General features: G+C 44.0%; 1 protein-coding gene across 1 annotated transcript in view; it reads right to left on the reverse strand.

The window, feature by feature from the left end:
- Nucleotides 1-16051, reverse strand: part of LOC115310459 (neprilysin-2-like) — a 38923-nt gene extending 22872 nt beyond the window's left edge. The window contains exons 1-4 of the mRNA XM_040220017.1: nucleotides 15959-16051; nucleotides 15750-15801; nucleotides 15228-15425; nucleotides 13080-13309 (exon numbers count right to left, since the gene is read on the reverse strand). Of these exons, the coding sequence (XP_040075951.1) occupies nucleotides 13080-13309; nucleotides 15228-15425; nucleotides 15750-15801; nucleotides 15959-16051 (573 nt within the window). The remainder of the gene's footprint in view (nucleotides 1-13079; nucleotides 13310-15227; nucleotides 15426-15749; nucleotides 15802-15958) is intronic.
- Nucleotides 16052-18634: the final 2583 nt, after the last annotated feature.

Consider the following 18634-nt stretch of genomic DNA (forward strand, 5'->3'; position numbering starts at 1 on the left):
TGTTGTATCTTCTCTAGAAGTGATCGAAATCGCTCCCACGTGACAATGCGGTGGCAACTTCAGAGCCTTGTAACTCATGAGTTATTATATTTGTCGCTTACCAAATACTATGAGGGTGTAGCCCTATACATAAAATATTGACGGGCAAAAGTTTAGTTTATTTTATTTTCACTGAATGTTTTATATAAAATTTGAAATATCGTCGAAAATGAAATTAATTGATATTTTCAACCCACTTTATCCAAAAAGGCCATTTATTATTTCGTTCAATTTTTTTTATTATTGCTGTCGATCATATGAACTTTCAATTGGCTTGAAGCGATTTCCCCCTTTTCTTGTTGTATCTTCTCAAGAAGTGATCGAAATCGCTGCCACGTTCTCTGAACGGCCAAACGCAGTTTCCGCAGGTCGGCTTCGCTGCAAAGACTATGCTACTTATTTGTGTGTTCAAATGCAGCGGTTAAATTCATTGATTGAGAATACTCGTGCTTGGCTACATTGTATTTTATTAATTTTTAATGATGGCAATTGACATTCCTTAGTCTGATATCTAGCGGTGCAGCGGATGTTCCATTATCCGATGTTTAAAGCCAGGGCACAAAGGGCGGAGAAAACGGAACGAGCTCTTCACGTAGCCAGACCGGGGTCATATACCTGTACAATCTTTGCATTAAGCTCGGTGCGACAAAGTGGAGAAACTAAAAGTCTACAGAGACATTTTTGTTGACTGCTTTCGCTGTCTTCTGTACATGTGGGAATCCTTGCTTCTTGGCATCAGAGATATCGATCAGTCTTGAACAAAACCGAACACTTATTTTTAACTGCACACACTCGTTCAAACAGAAGGGCCACCGTCTCAGGTTCTCGCTTTGGCTCCAGTTTTCGTTCTGTTCGTCTCGACTTACCACGCTGTTGAACTTCTCGGGTGCATCCGACCGCTGCGGTACAAAGTTCAGCTCGCCCCCGCGCTCGACCGTCTCCACAGGCAAGCCAATGCCGTTGTCAAGAAGTTCCAATATTGCGTTGCTCGTGAACTGGACTATTTAAAGCACAACAACATATTATTTTACAAGTGCATCCTAAATATATTAGCGTTAATTAATAAAAGTGACTATTTATCGCCAATTGGTGTTTGTGTTCTGTAAAAAAATGTCTTCGCTTCAAGTAAACTCAGTCCGTTTTCCTCACTTTGTTTTTGTAAACTGCTTTTTCTTCTTAAAGAAAGGCATGTGATATTACATATTTTTGATATACACGCTGACAATAAAGAACAGGCGATTACATGGTTATTTGATCGCACGCGAGAAGGCACATCATAGATTGGCGCCCGTGCCGGATGCTTCCTGGGTGTAACGAAGATGGGCCTATAGCGCGAAGGGCCGGGCGTGCTGTACGTGCCTTACAAGCTGTGTATGACACTACCAGATGTATGACCCCGGTCTGGCTACATGAAGAGCTCGTTCCGTTTTCTCCGCCCTCTGTGCCCTGGCTTTAAACATCGGATAATGGAACATCCGCTGCACCGCTAGATATCAGACTAAGGAATGTCAATTGCCATCATTAAAAATAATAAAATACAATGTAGCCAAGCACGAGTGTTCTCAATCAAAATGAATTTAACCGCTGCATTTCAACACACAAATAAGCAGTATAGTCTTTGCAGCGAAGGCGACCTGCGGAAACTGCGTTTGGCTGTTCTGAGAACGTAGGAGCGATTTCGATCACTTCTACAGAAGATACAACAAAAAAAGGGGAAAATCGCATCAAGCAAATTGAAATTTCATATGATCGGCCGCAATAATATAAAAATTGAACGAAATATTTAATGTCCTTTTTCGATAAAGTGGGTTCAGAATATCGATTAATTTCATTTTTGACGATATTTCAAATTTTATATAAACAATTCAGTGAAAATAAAATAAACTAAACTTATGCCCGTCGATATTCCATGTGTAGGGCTACACCCCCATGGTATTTGGTAAGCGACAAATATAATAACTCACGAGTTACAAGGCTCTGAAGTTTTCACCGCATTGTCTCGTGGGAGCATTTTGATCACTTTTAGAGAAGATACAACAAAAAAAGGGGGAAATCGCATCAAGCCAAATGAAAGTTCATATTATCGGCAGCAATAATAAAAAAATTGAAGGAAATAAAAAATGGCCTTTTTTTGATAAAGTGAGCTCAAAATATAGGTTAATTTCATTTTCGACGATATTTCAAATTTTATATAAAATATTATGTGAAAATAAAATAAACAAAACTTAGCCCCGTCGATAGCCCATGTACGGGGCTACACCCGCATAGTATTTAGTAAGTGACAAATATAATAACTCATGAGGTACAAGGCTCTGAAGATGTCACCGGATCGTCAAAGAGACGATGTTTGGCATTTTTTACCTCAATAAAAAAAAAAAAAAAACTACAAAAGTATTTTCCTTTAAACTAAAAAGTAGTACAAATAACATACAAGAACACAAAAAATTACTGTGAGTTTTGTATGCTTCCCGTATTCATACCAGCGTACAGAAGTGGGTAGAAAAATCACGGAGTAAAAAACAGATTTTCACCCTGCTCCACTCAATAACTTTTTGTGAAGCGAAATATTTTTTTAAAAAATTTTGGAAAGCAGTTTTGTTTTTTTCAGAAATGGGGCAATTACATATATTTAAAAAAAATCAAAAGACCCACCCCGACAAGCGTGTTCGATTTCAAATGAAACCACCCAGCAATACTTGTTCACGCGTTTCAAATTAGATCATAAGCAACAAATTATATTAGAGCTTGATAAACTACGCATTAAAATATCTTAAGTGCATTGTTAATATTAATACTCATTGCTGCAATGTAGGCCCCCAATAAACACTACGATTGCAAAAAAAAAAAAGTCATTTAACCATAACAGTCTTTCCAGAAAGTTCTGATTTTTGTTTTCTATTTAGCATATGAAAAAAACTGACATAGTTATCAAGATAAACAAAGAATCAAACACTGGTTGTGATATGAAATTCTATGCGCTACGCGTTGCTTAAAACACACACACGTGCACTCTCTCTCTCTCTTCTGCTCTCCGATTCGGTTTCCGCCTCTGGTGTTTTTTAGTAAGAACAGCGTTTAATTTATACGTTTTGTGAACATATTCTAGACTCATCACCCGTGGCGATATTTGGTAAAAATTAGGATTGATTCTGTTACTGTTGTGTTGGGGATAATGTCACAGCAATTAATGATCTAAATACCCCAAAATCAATTAAATGCCTGCAGCTCATTATTTCACATGACAATTATTTGAGGGAGAAAAGGCAGCAAGAACACACAAATATCACACCTGATTTTCAAGCAAACACAATATTCAATGTTATCCCTTGACAATACACTTGACTTGCTTTTATCAAACTTCCCTGTTGGCGCGATAGCGTCTTCGTCACACCCCTTGGTGAGGGTCGATGCTTATCATCCGCCCTTTGAAGCCGAATTTTACTTGCCATGTTTATCGCGAGAACTATCGAAATTCATTTACTGTTACGAAAAGGGAGATTACTTCAGCATTTACAGGCATGTAGAATCACACGCGTGGTCTGAGCTATATGATTCCAATGACTCAGATTTTGCAGCACAAAAATTGACTTCGGTAATGAAGGAAGCTATCGAAGAGTATGTGCCTAAAAGGCTCGTTAAACCGAGGAAATTTCCGAGCTGGTTTTCGAGGGAATTGAAGACTGCTCTGCGTAAAAACACTCGTTTTCATGGTCTATACAAGAGAACGTGTAAACAAGTATGGTACCAAAAGTTTTCCAACTTTCGTTCCTTAGCTAAAATATTGCTTGCACGTGACAAATACGTCCACGAAAGACATGTTGAAAATAGTCTATATTCTGATCCCAAATCTTTCTGGAAACACGTAATCACCAAACCGCATTCGTTTTCACAACATTCATCTCTGCGCTCTTCTAGTAACGGTGATACTCATTATGTTACATCGCCAAAAGACATCGCTGATGAGTCTGCCTCGTTTTTTAGCAGCTGCTACTTACCGCCCATACATTCGGTGAAGTCAGATCTAATCAATGATCCCAGTGATGGGGACTCGCTCTCCCTGTTCAGTGTTGCTACACGGGACGTTGAAAAGGCGATTAAAAAGCTCAAGCCGAAATCGTCAGTGGGCACTGATGACATTCCACCATTTATTATTAAAGGATGCTGTGGGCTTCTAGCGCCAATTTTAGCCCATATTTTTAATGTATCTTTGCGTACCAGTATGTTTCCAGCAATATGGAAGGAAGCCATAGTTGTGCCCATTCATAAAGCTGGTGATGCTGGTATTGTATCAAATTACCGTCCTGTGTCACTACTGTGTGGTTTTGCTAAAGTATTTGAAACCATTATGCAAGAATGTCCTTTCTCTCATTTATCTAAGTATCTGACGCTGCAACAACATGGTTTTATTAAAGGGCGCTCTGTCGAAACTAACCTTTGTACTTTTCTACACAACGCAGCCCCGGTCGTTTCGAACCGAGGGCAGGTTGACTCGGTATATTTCGATCTTACAAAGGCTTTCGACAAGGTTAACCATGCTTTGCTTGTACATAAATTGAAACAATATGGTTTCGCCCCTAAACTTTGTGAATGGGTTTATAGTTACTTGTCATCGAGGAAAAATTTTGTTCGAGTTGATACTGTTTTATCTAATCCGTTTTTCCCAACTTCAGGCGTACCCCAGGGGTCAGTGTTGGGGCCACTGTTGTTCCTGATATTTATAAATGATATTTTAAAGTGTGTAAAGTTTGCTAAAGTGCATTTATTTGCCGATGACATTAAGTTATTCTCAAGTATTTGTTCTGAAAAAGATTGTGATGCGTTACAGTCTGATGTTTCGAGTATTTTGCAATGGTGCTCATCCAACCGTTTGCCTTTGAATATAAACAAAACTAAAGTCATCTCGCTAACTAGACGTAAAAATCCCTTACATTTTAAGTACACGTTGGGAAACTGTATTATTACTTGAACTGATATGATCAGGGACCTCGGGGTGTTAGTCGATTGCAAACTGACGTTCAGTTCTCATGTAACTACTATTTGTGGTACCGGGTTCAAAATGCTTGGTATGATCTCCCGTTTGACTCGGCACTTCCAAGCACCTGAGGCCATATTACGTTTATTTTGTGCTCTGGTCAGGCCCAGGCTCGAATTCGCTTCTGTCGTGTGGAACCATTTAACGGAGACTGAATCTAGACGTATTGAAGCGGTGCAAAGGCGTTTGGTTCGCATAGTCTATGATCGATACTTCCACAGAAGACTTTACTTCGACCACCATTCTCTGCTTAAGATTTTGAATCTCAGCACTTTGGATGACCGAAGGCATTGCCGAGATGCGGCTTTTCTACAAAAGCTTATCCAGGGTGTAATTGACGTACCTGACCTTTTGGACAGCATAAACTTACGTGTGCAAACGAAATTCACGCGACAGTGCGACATGTTCTACCCCGACATGCGATTAAAGGAGTCACCAATCTGTCGTATTCAGACATCATGCAACCTCCTTGTCCAGCACGATTTTTTTTTCATGCCTTATTTTACCTTTAACACCTGATGTGTATTTTATGTACTTTGTTACGACTGTTTTATTATGCTGACTGTTCTAATATGACTATTGTGGTTTTCATATGTTTGCATGTTTCATAGGAATCTGACTTCTGTGCGCCAATGTCAAAACCATTATGGTGTTTTTGGGCACGCAATAAATAAATATCAATCAAAATATCAATCAATCAATCCCTGAGGGGTATGAAAGTCGCTCTCTTTAAAAGGTCACTGAACTCCCCAAAATAGTTTGGAGTGCCTTGATCGGACACGTATGAGAAAAATAAAGTTTCCACGAACAACTTCTTCACCTCAATAGCTACGTTGTGATATACTCCTTGAATTATGAAAGAATAAAAAAAATTAACACCTATACCGAGAAATTGAATCCAAAATCCAGGTTTGTTTCGGTTGTGTTCCAGAATTAAAACGTGCGTCTTGGCGTAAATACTAGGATAAAGAACGTTTTTGACTTTAGGATAAAAAATTGAACTTCGCTCATAACACCCTAGCTTCCTCGTATAAGCAAGTATAATTTGTGTCACTCAGTGGAAGCAGCACACTAGACAGGCTCAGCAATTGATATACCAGCACGCATCTCCGACCCTCACTAAAACGGCTATTTTGAAAAATGAGTAGCCCCACCAATAGTGAATTGGAGTCGCGAGTACATAGGTCAACCCTATTGAAAAATATTTTTATCGGAATTTTATTCCCAGTAAAAAGGATTTTACTAGATTATCGGATTTTTTTCACTTCCGGTAAAGATGAAATTTACCGGAATGGCACCAGATTTTATTTACTGGAGTTTCATTTCCAGTACAAAATCTATTTTACTGGATTATGCAACTTTTTTCACTTCCAGTAAAGCCGGAATTTACGGGAAATCACCAGATTTTCCGCAATTCACCGGAGCTTACCGTTTTGTTTTCGGACGCCAACGGAAGGCATTTAGAAAGAAGCCTGTGAACTGTGGGTGGTGTATGTTTACCAGATGCTGGACGATTCGGTAACAATTAAAACGCGGTTAGTTCATATAGGCCCGGGAGTTTCATGTCTTTATTTCACAGGGTCGATGCCAGTGAAACAATTTCTACAGCTGTCGACAGACCAAATAGGAACAACCTAGTTCTTTGTCACCAAAAATATATCTCAAGGTACTCACAATGCCGCTGGGTAAATTTCTAAATGTTCTGTAGTTCAACTAATAAAACCGAGCAGGTGCACCACACGGACACACACACACACACACTGTCAGTAGCACGTTTAGCGAAAACCACTAAAGCGCACCACCCTCCGCCGCCGTTGAGAATAAATCATGGGCACAGTCACGGTCTCATCACTGATGCCGTCGCCGCGGGTGCACCACGCGGACACATACACACCGTCAGTAGCACGTCTAGCAAAAACCACGAACGCGCGGAACGAGCATCCACGGTGTCTCCGACGTCTTTTTCCCTCACTGGATGCTTCTGAAGCCGTACGGACACGCAGGCGTAAGAAGCATTTCACTGAAATATATTTTCTTTTTACCCGCACACCCAGCTGCTCTAAAAGATACAGGTCGCACACATGTTACGGGAAGCCCACTGAGCATACGTTCGGGGCTGCTGCTCGTTGACGAAGAAAGAAACCGGTTTTTTTCAAAAGAGCAAAAAGTCCTCCGTATATTTTTTTAACGAAGCCAATGCGATGGAGAGAGGGTGCGTGGGGACTCGTCCTTGGTGCGTTCTAGGCGTGCTCACCGAATCCCCAACTCGTCTCGCCTTCCCCCTCCCCTCGCGTCGGCTTCCAGTGAAGTTCGGTAAACGGTAAATGAGTCACTCGTTTCCGGTAACATCTCCAGCAAAACCTGGTAGTTTGGTAAACGAAAGTGGCTGCCGGTGACATTCCAGCGAAATTTGGAAACCCGCTGTCGATGAAGTTCCAGCAAAATCTGTTCGCCGGCAAATATTCTAGCAATGACTGGTAAACTACGGTGGTTTCGGATAAAAACGGGCAAAAACCTATCCAGTTTTCACCGGATGTCGCTGGAAGTTCACCGTATGCCACTAAAAGCTCACCGGATGTCACTGGAAGTTCACCGGATCATTGGAAGTTCACCGGATGTCATTGAAAGTTTTTGCCGGATTTTTCAATAGGGAATCGGGTCGCTGTATAAATGATAGGCTAAGGGAACATGCACTGTCAGTAAGATCGTGACCCTTTGGGAAATCTGGCTGTAAACTGTAACAGATGTGGGTGTGTCCGGAAGTTTGACAACACCATTATCTTAGCCCGAAATCGAAACAAAATGACAAGGAAGATATCCAAAGCGTCCTTCATAACGGAGTGCGTTGAAGGCGCATGTGTCAGCGCTCCTCCGATAGCCCTGTTTGTTTCTGAGGTAGCGTTTTTAAAATCTTTCTTGAAGTAGATAGTGGATAGATAAGCATCGATTTGATGGTTTCGCATTTTGTCATCACGTGTGCTGATTTTATGGTGTATATATGTATATATTTCCGTCAGTAAACTTCAGTTGCAAGTAGCGCTTTTTGTTGCTAGTCACTTTCCTTTGTCCGTTGTTTTTTTAGCGCTTTTACCCTTGAAAAAGCAACATATCATATCCCCTTTTCGGAGCATGTCTACGAAATGCAAACTAATTTGTTTCGGAGCTAATAACAGTACTAGTAAAATGTAACGGGTGTTTTATGTAATTCCTCTTATTTACATCAGCATAACTGGTCCCTGCTTCGATCGAGTCCAGACCCTGTTCTCGTGCGAGTCCAGCTCTCAGTCTTGTGCCCCGTGCAAGCGGGAGCACATCATCTTCACACGCACCTGGTTCGCTCTGGCCACACCCATGGCCAGTCGCTACCACACATCCCCCTCCCCTTGGGAATGATCAGTCATCTAAGTATCGAGAAGGACGTCTAATGCAGCGTCCCGTCCTTGTGTGAGGATGTGATGCGTCCTCGCACCCCTCCTGTGGTACTTCTTGCCCATCACTATCGGCAGGAGCCGCGAAATTCGTGAAGGTCTGAGTGGTCCCATTGGTGTATGGTACGAGATGCGTACGATTTCTTCGCACGACGCTTTGGCCGGTGTCAACGAGATATGAGCGTGGCTCTGATGTTGGGCACTGCACCGTTCCCTTCCTTTGGAGATCGACAACCCATACGTCTGTTCCATCGACTATGTCGGGCAGATGGCGGACACCATGGTGTTTGTCGTAAGCCGACCGTTGCTTGAGCCGGTAGCTTGTTTCAAACTTCGCGAGCTGCTCTAGGTTTGGAGCTGTTGGCCTCAGCAGTCTGTTCGGGATGAGAAGCTTTGACCGCAGTCGGCGTCCCATAAGTAGCTCGGCTGGGCTGTACCCGTTTTTCAGGGGTGTTGTTCGATAAGACAGCAGGGTCTCATACGGGTCTCTTGTCTTATTCATGGAGCTCTTTATTATTTTCACTGCAGCTTCCGCAAGTCCATTGCTTTGTGGATAGTGAGGGCTCGAGGTTATATGTTGGAAGCCGTATTCTCTAGCAAAAGTGGCGAATTCTGAGGTTGGCACTCGTGAAAATTGTGGGCCATTGTCCGAGACGACAACTTCTGGAATACCGTGTCGTGCAAAGATACTCTTGCAATGGTTCACTACGACTTGTGCGGCCGTATTCTCCAGGCGGGCGATCTCTGGATATCTTGAGAAATAGTCGGTCACGATCAACCACCACTGCCCCTTCTGGTAGAATAAATCCATTGCGATCCGTTGCCAAGGTCTCTCGGGGAGTTCGGTGGGTTTAAGTGGCATCTTTCTATTTGTTGATCCTTCGATGCAAAGATGACAGCTCTTAACTTTTTCTTCAATTTGTTTCATCATTCCTGGCCACCACAACGTCTCTTTAGCTCGCGCCTGGGTCTTTTCGATGCCAAAGTGTCCCTCGTGAAGAAGACGCAAAATTTCCGATCTGCAAGATGTTGGCACAAGGATCCTTGCTGTGAACATAAGCAAGTCGTCTTCAAAGGTGAACTGATGGCGAAATGGGTAGAAAGGCTTAACTTCGTTGTTGAGGTCACGCCGGCAGGGCCATGTATTCTTGCAATAGTATCTTATTTGCTGACAAACCGGATCCTTTTCCTGGCTGTCGATGAGCCACTGGAGGCTGGAACTGACAGCCGGAACGGTTGACCTTACAAATTGGACGAATGCTTCAACCTCTTCTTCCAGTTAAGACGACTCTTTTAGGGGAAGAGGTGCTCTTGAGAGCGTGTCTGCGGCCATGAGCTGCTTTCCTGGAACGTATGTTATCTCGTACGTGTATCTCATCATACGCATGCGCATTCGCTGAAGTCGTGGAGTGAGATCGTTTAAAGACTTAGAAGAAAATAGACTCACGAGAGGCTTGTGGTCAGTCTCTAATTTGAATGTTTTCCCGACGAGGTAGTCGCTGAACTTTTCGCACGCCCACACTGACGCGAGGCCCTCTTTCTCTATTTGCGCGTAGCGTTTTTCTGTATCTGTCAGCAGTCTCGAGGCATAGGCGATGACTTGGAACCTCCCGTCGTCTCGTCGTTGACGGAGAATGGCGCCAAGTCCATACGATGAGGCATCTGCGGTCACTACCGTTTCTTTGTTGGTATCGTAGATGCCCAGTACTGGTTCAGATGATAAGACAGCTTTCCATCTGTCAAACGCGTTTTGCTGGACTGGTCCCCAGACGAACTCTTGCTTCTTTGAGAGCATCGCAGTTAGTGGCTGCAGGATTTCGGCGAAGTTGGCTACGAACCGAGCCAGATAGGTCGCCATTCCGAGGACCCTCTGTAGCTCTGTTCTTGATGTAGGCGGTGGCATATCCATAACAGCCTTGAGTTTTGAAATGTCGGGTCGAATTCCTAGGCTGTCTATTCGGTGACCAAGAAACGTGAGTTCCTGTACACCAAACAAGCATTTGTCCTTGTTGAGAGTAATTCCTGCACTGCAGATCTTTTCAAGGACGTTACGGAGTCTTTCGTCGTGTTCTTCTTTGCAGGATCCCCAAATCAGAACATCGTCCATGAGGCATACGACACCGCTGAGTCCTTCAAGGATGCTTGACAGTTGTTTTTGGAAATGTTCTGGAGCAGATGAGATCCCGAATGGGAGTCGGTTGAAACAAAATCTGCCGAAAGGTGTGATGAACGTGGTGAATTTTTTGCTTTCGTCGCTCAGGGGAATCTGCCAAAACCCGGAGTTAGCGTTGAGTTTCGAGAAGATTTTCGCACCCTGAAGAAGGCCAAGAGTATGTTCGACGGACGGAATGGGATGCCACTCTCTCAAGACATAGCGATTTAATTCTGTGAAGTCAACGCATATGCGCACTGCTCCAGTCCGCTTTGGTACTATCACCATGGGTGCGCACCATTCGGTTGGGTCACTGACAGGGGAGATGACGCCGATGTCCTCCATACGTTGAAGTTCTTGCTTCGTCTTTTCGTATAGTGGGATCGGGACACGACGTGGCGAGCTTAGAGCAAACGGTTTCGCGTTCTCCTGGAGCTGCAGGCGATATTCCCCAGGGAATGTTCCCAACCCTGTGAACAGTGATGGAAAGTCGACTTTCGGGTTTACTGTCGTTTCGATCCTGTTGATTGGTGAAAGTAGTTGGAGCCCTTCGATAGTCGGCTTTCCTAAAAGGGGTATGGTAACGTCTTGGAGAACATAAATGTTCTGCTCGGACACTCTGTCCTTGTAGGACATTGCGAGGCGTACCACACCTTGTATTGCTAGCGCCTTTCCGTCTGGTCCACGAAGTTGGCGAGGTGGATTCTGCAGTAGCGGCTGTGGTTCAAGCTTGTTGAACACCGCTGGTGGGATTACCGTTTCGTCGGCGCCTGTGTCGATCTTAAATCTCACTGGCTCGGAGTGGATTAACACGTCAACCTCCCAACTATTAACTTGCGGAGATGTCACTATTCCAAGGAAACCGACGTTGGGACCTGGAGCTTCTACGAAGTCCACTCTTTTTGACAGGCATACCTCGGAGAAGTGTCCTTTCTTGTGGCAATTTGTGCATACTTTGGACCGCGCTGGACAAGAAGTGCGTGGATGCGTGTCTCTCCCACACCACCTGCATCGTGTTCGGTTGTCTGATGGCATGGTCAGCGGACGTTGCTGGTATGGAGTGTTTTCACTCTGTCTTCTATCGTCAGGACCCTCGCGTTTGTTTGTACTGAGGGCCGTAGAAGCAGTTTTTTCTGTGTCCGATGACGAAATCTTGTGGACGTTTGAATTTCGATCCTGGTTTAGTTCCTCTTGTTGTTTGCGCACGCTTTCTACTTGTCGGGATGTTTCCAGCGCTGTTTGAAGCGTTAGTTCGGCGTTAAGCTGTAGCTTTGCAGAGAGTTTTGAGTCTTGAATGCCGACAACGAAGCGATCCCTCACCAGTTGCTCTCGCAGATTGCCGTAGTCGCAGTCCTTCGAAAGGGTATGAAGTGTCGTTGCGAACTCTTCAATGGACTCTCCGTCTTGTTGGGATCTCATGTTGAAGCGTGCCCGCTCGAAAATTATGTTCCGCTTTGGGATGAAGTAGCTGTCAAACCTTTGCAGTACGACGTCGAAATTCTTGGAATCCTCCGCGGACAACTGGAAAGTGCTGAGAACGTCCTCTGACTGATCTCCCATTATATAAAGGAAGGCGTCAATTTGGTGCTCCTCAGGCTTTGTGCAAAGTCCTGATGCGGTTCGGAACCGTTCGAAGCGTTTCTTCCACTTGGGCCACTCATTGGGTGACGTAAAGCAGAAAGGTTCAGGTTGCTGAATCATAAACGATGCCATCGAAGCAGAAGGTTTGAGGCTGGCTTCAGCCATTGCTCACCTTTCTGTGCAGCAGGTAAAGACTGTTCGTTGTTCCTCTATTCTGACACCATGTTTTATATAATTCCTCTTATTTACATCAGCATAACTGGTCCCTGCTTCGATCGAGTCCAGACCCTGTTCTCGTGTGAGTCCAGCTCTCAGTCTTGTGCCCCGTGCAAGCGGGAGCACATCATCTTCACACGCACCTGGTTCGCTGTGGCCACACCCATGGCCAGTCGCTACCACACAACGGGTAGCAAATAACGTTATTTTTTTGATGACACCCTAAAATAGCGACAGAAATAACTGAGACTGGGGAGGAATTTTGAAAGGAAAAAGTGTAAGACTCACAGAAATAAGGAAAGGGAGAAGCGTATCGGTATGCGTTGGTGGCGACCTTGGGAGGTGGTTATAAAAAATGTGGACGAAATAAAATTTGTTAGCCGAGTTTGAGACGTTTGTCTGTCCTCTTATTTCTGTGACTTCGTACACTTTTTCTTTTGAAGTTTCCTTCCCAGTCTCAGGATTTTAACATCATGTTCAAAAATAAACTACTCGTTATGTATTCAAAAAACAACACCAACTACCGGGTAGGTCAAAACGCTACTGAAGAAAGTGACGTGTGACGAGTAACAACGTTTGTTTTAACGCGTTACTTCTAAATGAAACGCAATGAGTGCGAGGACGGCATTACCTGGCCGAGGCTGCCATAGTTGAAGGCATCCGGCCCGTCCTTGACGAAGATCGGCGCCTGAAGAAGACCGGGCACGACAGCAGCCCAGCTGGCCTTTTCCGCGTACAACACGCTGGGCGCGCTCACGTCGAACATCACGTCCTTTTGCACGCGTATCAGTGTCTGCTGGCGCCAGAACGCGCCATGAAGCCATACGTTGAAGAACGTCTCCCTGACGTCCCAATAGGCCCCTGTAGAAGCATGGCGGGAAAATCAAGCAACAGCGACGCGACGGATACGTTAGTTTCTGTACTGTGCCTGCAACGCGTCCACGGCTGGTGTGTTTAGCCCGTCGTCTGACTTCGTCTTTAGATTTTCGCTCGATGACGTTATTGAAGCGTTATGCTGTTGCCTACCGTGAAGCTGGAGGTGTCCAAGCAGCGGAGGGGATTCGGCAGACGGCTGTTCTGCCGCGTGTTGCTCTTCAGCTTGACAGTTCACGGAAGCTTTAGCAGCAAAGAGGTAGAACGCCGAGTAGACAGCGGCGCTCACGTTCGCTCGTACTTTTTGCTGTGACGCCCTTTCCTGCCGTTTCGTAAGTAGTTTCGATGCGTGGACGGTATATGACACTAAACGCGCCAGCCGAGGACGCGTTCCCGACAGTCTATGCGAAGCGCAAGTTCGTCTGCTATTCTCACGGGGTTTGTAATGATGCCAAAACGCCAAACTCTTATTGGCTGATTGAAAAAAAAAATAGTGTGTACATCTCAAGGCATTTAGAATTAAAGACTACCCATATCTTTTGAATAAAAGCCAATAAAAGCTCGGCGTCCTTCTGACGTCACGGTAACTCCCGCGTAAGAAGCAAACGACTTGCTATGCGCATAGCTTCTGTCCTGTGTTCTGTAACACCCGATATAGTCAAAATGCCGAAGGTCCTTTTTAAAACCTTAGGCCCTCTACGCCTCGATAGAAAGTCCCTTCCAGAATTGTTACACTTATATCCGGAAGCATTTAGAGAGCCTCGTTTTCGTGACCAACGGCAAGTACTCGGTCTCGAACAATTAAGTTCGGTTAAAACCACAAGGTTTTTTTTAAAGAGGGTAGACGCTTAATTGAACCTGTTAAAAAAAATGTACCCCCTCCAGAAAAATTAAAAAAAATAAATAAAACTATTTGATACTTTTTACTTGACATAAGTCTCGCCGTGTTGAAAGTAAACAAAGTTGCCGTATTTTAGGTTTTACGCCGTATTTCGGCGGCATCTTTTTGGTACCATGGCATGAACTCAAAAAATGTACGTGAGTTTACTTTATTGCAAGAAACGAATCATGACAAACAAGAGAAAAATCTCGGCGAATGACCAAGTTCAAAATAAGACTAGACTACAACGCGCCTATACCTCCCCCCCCCCCCCCCCTTAAAAAAAAGTATATAGAGTTTTTTTTTTTTTTTTTCGCAAAAATAAATTACGCAAACCTGATCGCACATTCTTCACCCAGATGTAGTGCGATAGTTGCCCGAAATAGTTGCGAAAGTTTCAGAGCTGATCGTCACCTCATTAAATAGATTATAACAAATTTTATTAAAAAAATAAATAGAAAAATAGGGTCCGTTTTTGCCCATTTTCGGCCGTTGGCTCCATTCGACTCCATGTTTTAGAGAAATCTGTCGGCCGCCGTTTTCTGACTGAAAATGTAAAAAAATCACCTACTACTTTTGAAATATGAAAACGGAGAGTTCTGAAACTTTACCTTCTGGTTAGGACGGCTCACGCAACATTTTGGTAAATCATGACCGTTCGGCAGTGCCTATTTTATTTGTGCGAAAAAAAGAAAGAAAAGCAAAACACTATTTTTTTGAAAACCCTGGAGAACATGTCACTGCAAAGGGACAATCAGCATGACGTCTCATCTGCTTATTGTGGCAGCCGCGCTGCGCATTTTTACGGTCTGGTCGTGCTCGGAGGTCTGCTCGTATCTCGTTATTCGTCTAGACTGATTGTTTCTGTGCTCTGTGGGTCGGACGTTTCACAAAGTGTGAACCTTTGCATTACTGTCGACTATATATATATAAAAAAAAAAAAAACAGGGAGCCAACAACTTTCCCAATAACCTTTAGGCCACAAAATCATGGTTTACTTATGTAGGGTTTCCCATCATCACTCACCGTAGTATCCGTTCATATTTGCCTCGTTGGCTACGGCTTTGGGGTAGCCCGTGAAGATGACCGTATTGTGCAGCTTCCTAAGGGCTGTCTTCTGAGCCTCGTCGTCCAACCATGAGCCCCGTTCTAATAGACTCCTGAGCGTTTTCTTGATGTCTGTCACCATCAGTTCGGCTTTTAGGACCGCCTCGGGTGAAATCTCTGAAAAGGAAAGACAGCGGGAACAATGCCTGTGCGACCAGAGAGCAGCCGCCACCTTCAGTTTGTTCATTGTGTGTTAAAAAAGCGAAGTAAATACACGTAAAATCGGCGAGGATTTCTAAATGCCCAAATTTCTCAAAACCAAAATAAGATTGCAAAAAAAAAAAAAAACAAAAAAAAAACAGTTGTAGCTTTGATGGGATTTTTCATAATTCTGAGGCTGCCTACTATTATTGCCAATGGTATTTTTGCTGTCAAATGCGAGGCACCCTTAAAAAAACGCTGAAATAAAAAAAAATAAAAAAATGTCGCAGATAATATTACGCTGGTTGTCTAGGATATGCGAAGCGTTGTGTATGAAGGCTAACAATGTCACCTACAAGGAGATGCCAGATTTTGCTATAATGTCACGAACCACATCGGAACTCACGACGCAGTTCACTATGAATACAACGACGCAAAATGTGCACTTGATTGATCCATTCTCTCCTGGCGATGTTGTTTCATGATTAATTGCTAGTATCGAGACTGACGGTCTGTGCAAAGTGATGTTTATACTTCGACATCCCCAGTAAACGCGTGGTTGGGGCCACATCAATGTTGTCTTGTTGGCACTGCCTTCCCATCGTCCGCCTTTGTTGCCTATTGGCGACGCTCGGCGGGTGTATGACGCCATTACATATCGAGGTGCTCCTCTTCTGTGGCTGGTGGTCGCTTGCGAGGGCCCTTCTCATCTGACACGACGTGTGCCTCAAGATCGGGATTTATAAACGGTTTAAGACGCAGTCATTCACGTCACTGCGACTGCAGTGCACCACTTCGAAATCATTTTTGAGTGATTGCTTCATAGCCTGGGTGAGAATGCGAAGTAGCGCTTAATACAGCTCCGCATATGCGCGGCACGGTTGTAGCTCCTTCTTTTGTTACGAGGCCAGATGCATCGCGATACAGGTAGCTAAAGAATGCTTCTCGTTAAAATAAAGCGCCCAGATATCTTAATAAAGTTTGAGAAAAAGAGTTAGCCTAATATTAATGCCGCGAGACGCAATTTAAATGGAGGTCAAGGCCCTCTCTGAGCCTCACCCACAGCTCAGCGGCCCGCGCTCATTACTTGTGGATTGACTTGTCTCCTCAGCCAAAGACGTATGGCTGCCTAAGGTCCCTGTGGCGACCTACGGTGTGTGTAGCCTGTCACCTGACACGATCTAATAGTCGCGGAACAAAACGTGGGATAGCTTTCGAGATTGTCTGCTATTCCATCGCGGCTACCATCGCCTGACGCACCCGCAGGACGCAAACATTACAGCGGCGTACTAGCGTTCCATCTAGTGCGAGCCGCGGTCCAATACAAGCGTCTCTCTTCGTCTGTAAATATGCGCTAAAAATCAGCTTGGTCAATTACGTCTAAAAGGACTTGGAGCAATATAGAAAGTAAAGGAGAGGTTATGTTCTTCAAGTAAAAAGAGTAAGCACGAAGGGCGTAATGTGCTTAAATTGAAGTACTATAAATGCAATGCAATAAATGCAATTATACTTTCAAAGTATAAAGTACAAGTACCTTTTACTTAAATCTTTCATGATGACTTCTGATTTTTCTTTACACAGTTTTTTATAGTATATCATTGCCCGAGGGTAATCGGGGATGCATCAGTTGATTTTGGGAATGGCGGTGATTATTAGATATATTGATGCGTTCACAGAGTAGTTATTTTCGGAAATGTCCGGCAAACTGAGGAGTGTCTCAGTTTTTCTTTTCTTTTTTTAGATTTAGTTCCACTTGAACTGTCTTGCATCCAAGGGAGGTAAACATACAAGGAGAGAGCGTGACGTCTCCCTGTAGTTTCAGCAGTAATCCTCTCTGGGAGGAGTCCTCGCCTAATATTTGTAACCTCCTCGCTTGCCCTGACGGCGCGAGAAGTTGTGAGAGTTAGGAATGCTGGGGAAAAGTGAAACCGAACGATGCGTCGTTTCCTCAAGTTTCTGGTGAGAGTACAATTTTCGGTAGTGCCAGTGAGAATAGAAGTCCCAGTATTTCTCCAGAGTTAACAAAACATGATTTTGGGATGATAATGAAATTAGTGTAAATGTGCAAGCGAGCTGGACAAGAGTAACAACTGAGCTCTGTTTGGAGATTTGTGTTTGTCCTTTGTCCCCTATGTTCCTCCTCTTCAGGATTTATCATTGTTATTATTTTGTGAAGTTTGTAATTGTAGCTTGAAGTCAGGAGTCGTACTTTCCTCGGAAAGTATCAGAAAAAAAAAATGCTCCCTACTTAAAGAATGTAGTGGGTGTTCCCCGATAAATTCACGTGGTTTTTCACTGCAAAAATAAACTACGCATCGCCGAACGCCCATCTTCTATCCGAATGTAGCAATAGACGTCGGAACTAAATGCAGAAATTTCAGCACTAACCATTATCTTATTCAAATGTTACAAGCGATTTTCTGAAAATTTCATTAGGAAAATGGCGGTCAACAGAGCACTCGGATAGATGGAGCTTTATGGCGCCAGTTACTAAAAACAGACAAAAATGGGCTCCATTTTTCTATTGAAAATTTGGGAATTTTTTTTAGAACTTTTGAGCGAGATAACGGTTAGTTTTTGAACTTTGGCGTGTGGTTCGGACCTCCAGGGCTACATTTGGACAGAGAAGGAGCGTTCGGCGATGCATAGTTTATTTTTGGTGTTTTTGGTGAGTAAACGTGTGTAGATTTTGTGTTTGGGACATGATGTCCTTTAAGCAAAGTAGTATTTTTTCAAACCAGGTACTTAAATTACTTCCGAACACCACCAAGGAAACGATGCGTGAAACGTGTTTCCGACTGCCGTGTTTGAAATGAAAGCCGTTTACAACACCCTGTAACGCCACTGTGGACGTCACTGATGACGTCATCAGTGACGATGACGATGCGGATGTCGATGACGTCATCAATGACGTCACTGATGACGTCATCAGTGACGTCATGCGTCCCATAATGCACCGCGTGGTTACGCCGACGGCGACGGCGGCGCCGACGCCACTCAAGCCGGAAACGGGCGCCCAAGAGCTGCGTTCTAAAAAGAGGTTCCTCGATTTCGGCGTGATGACATCCTAAAAGTGTCATGCTCTCGCAAGCCGAGATCCTAGCTGTGTCCCAGCAGCGGTGGAAGGTGTGGTAGACACCTAGTTTGCTGCAGGTCGCTCTCCACCTCGAAAGTCCACGGAAGCG

Source organism: Ixodes scapularis, unplaced genomic scaffold (genome assembly GCF_016920785.2).
Source record: "Ixodes scapularis isolate PalLabHiFi unplaced genomic scaffold, ASM1692078v2 PGA_scaffold0__279_contigs__length_252992795, whole genome shotgun sequence".
Taxonomy (NCBI): Eukaryota; Metazoa; Arthropoda; class Arachnida; order Ixodida; family Ixodidae; genus Ixodes; species Ixodes scapularis.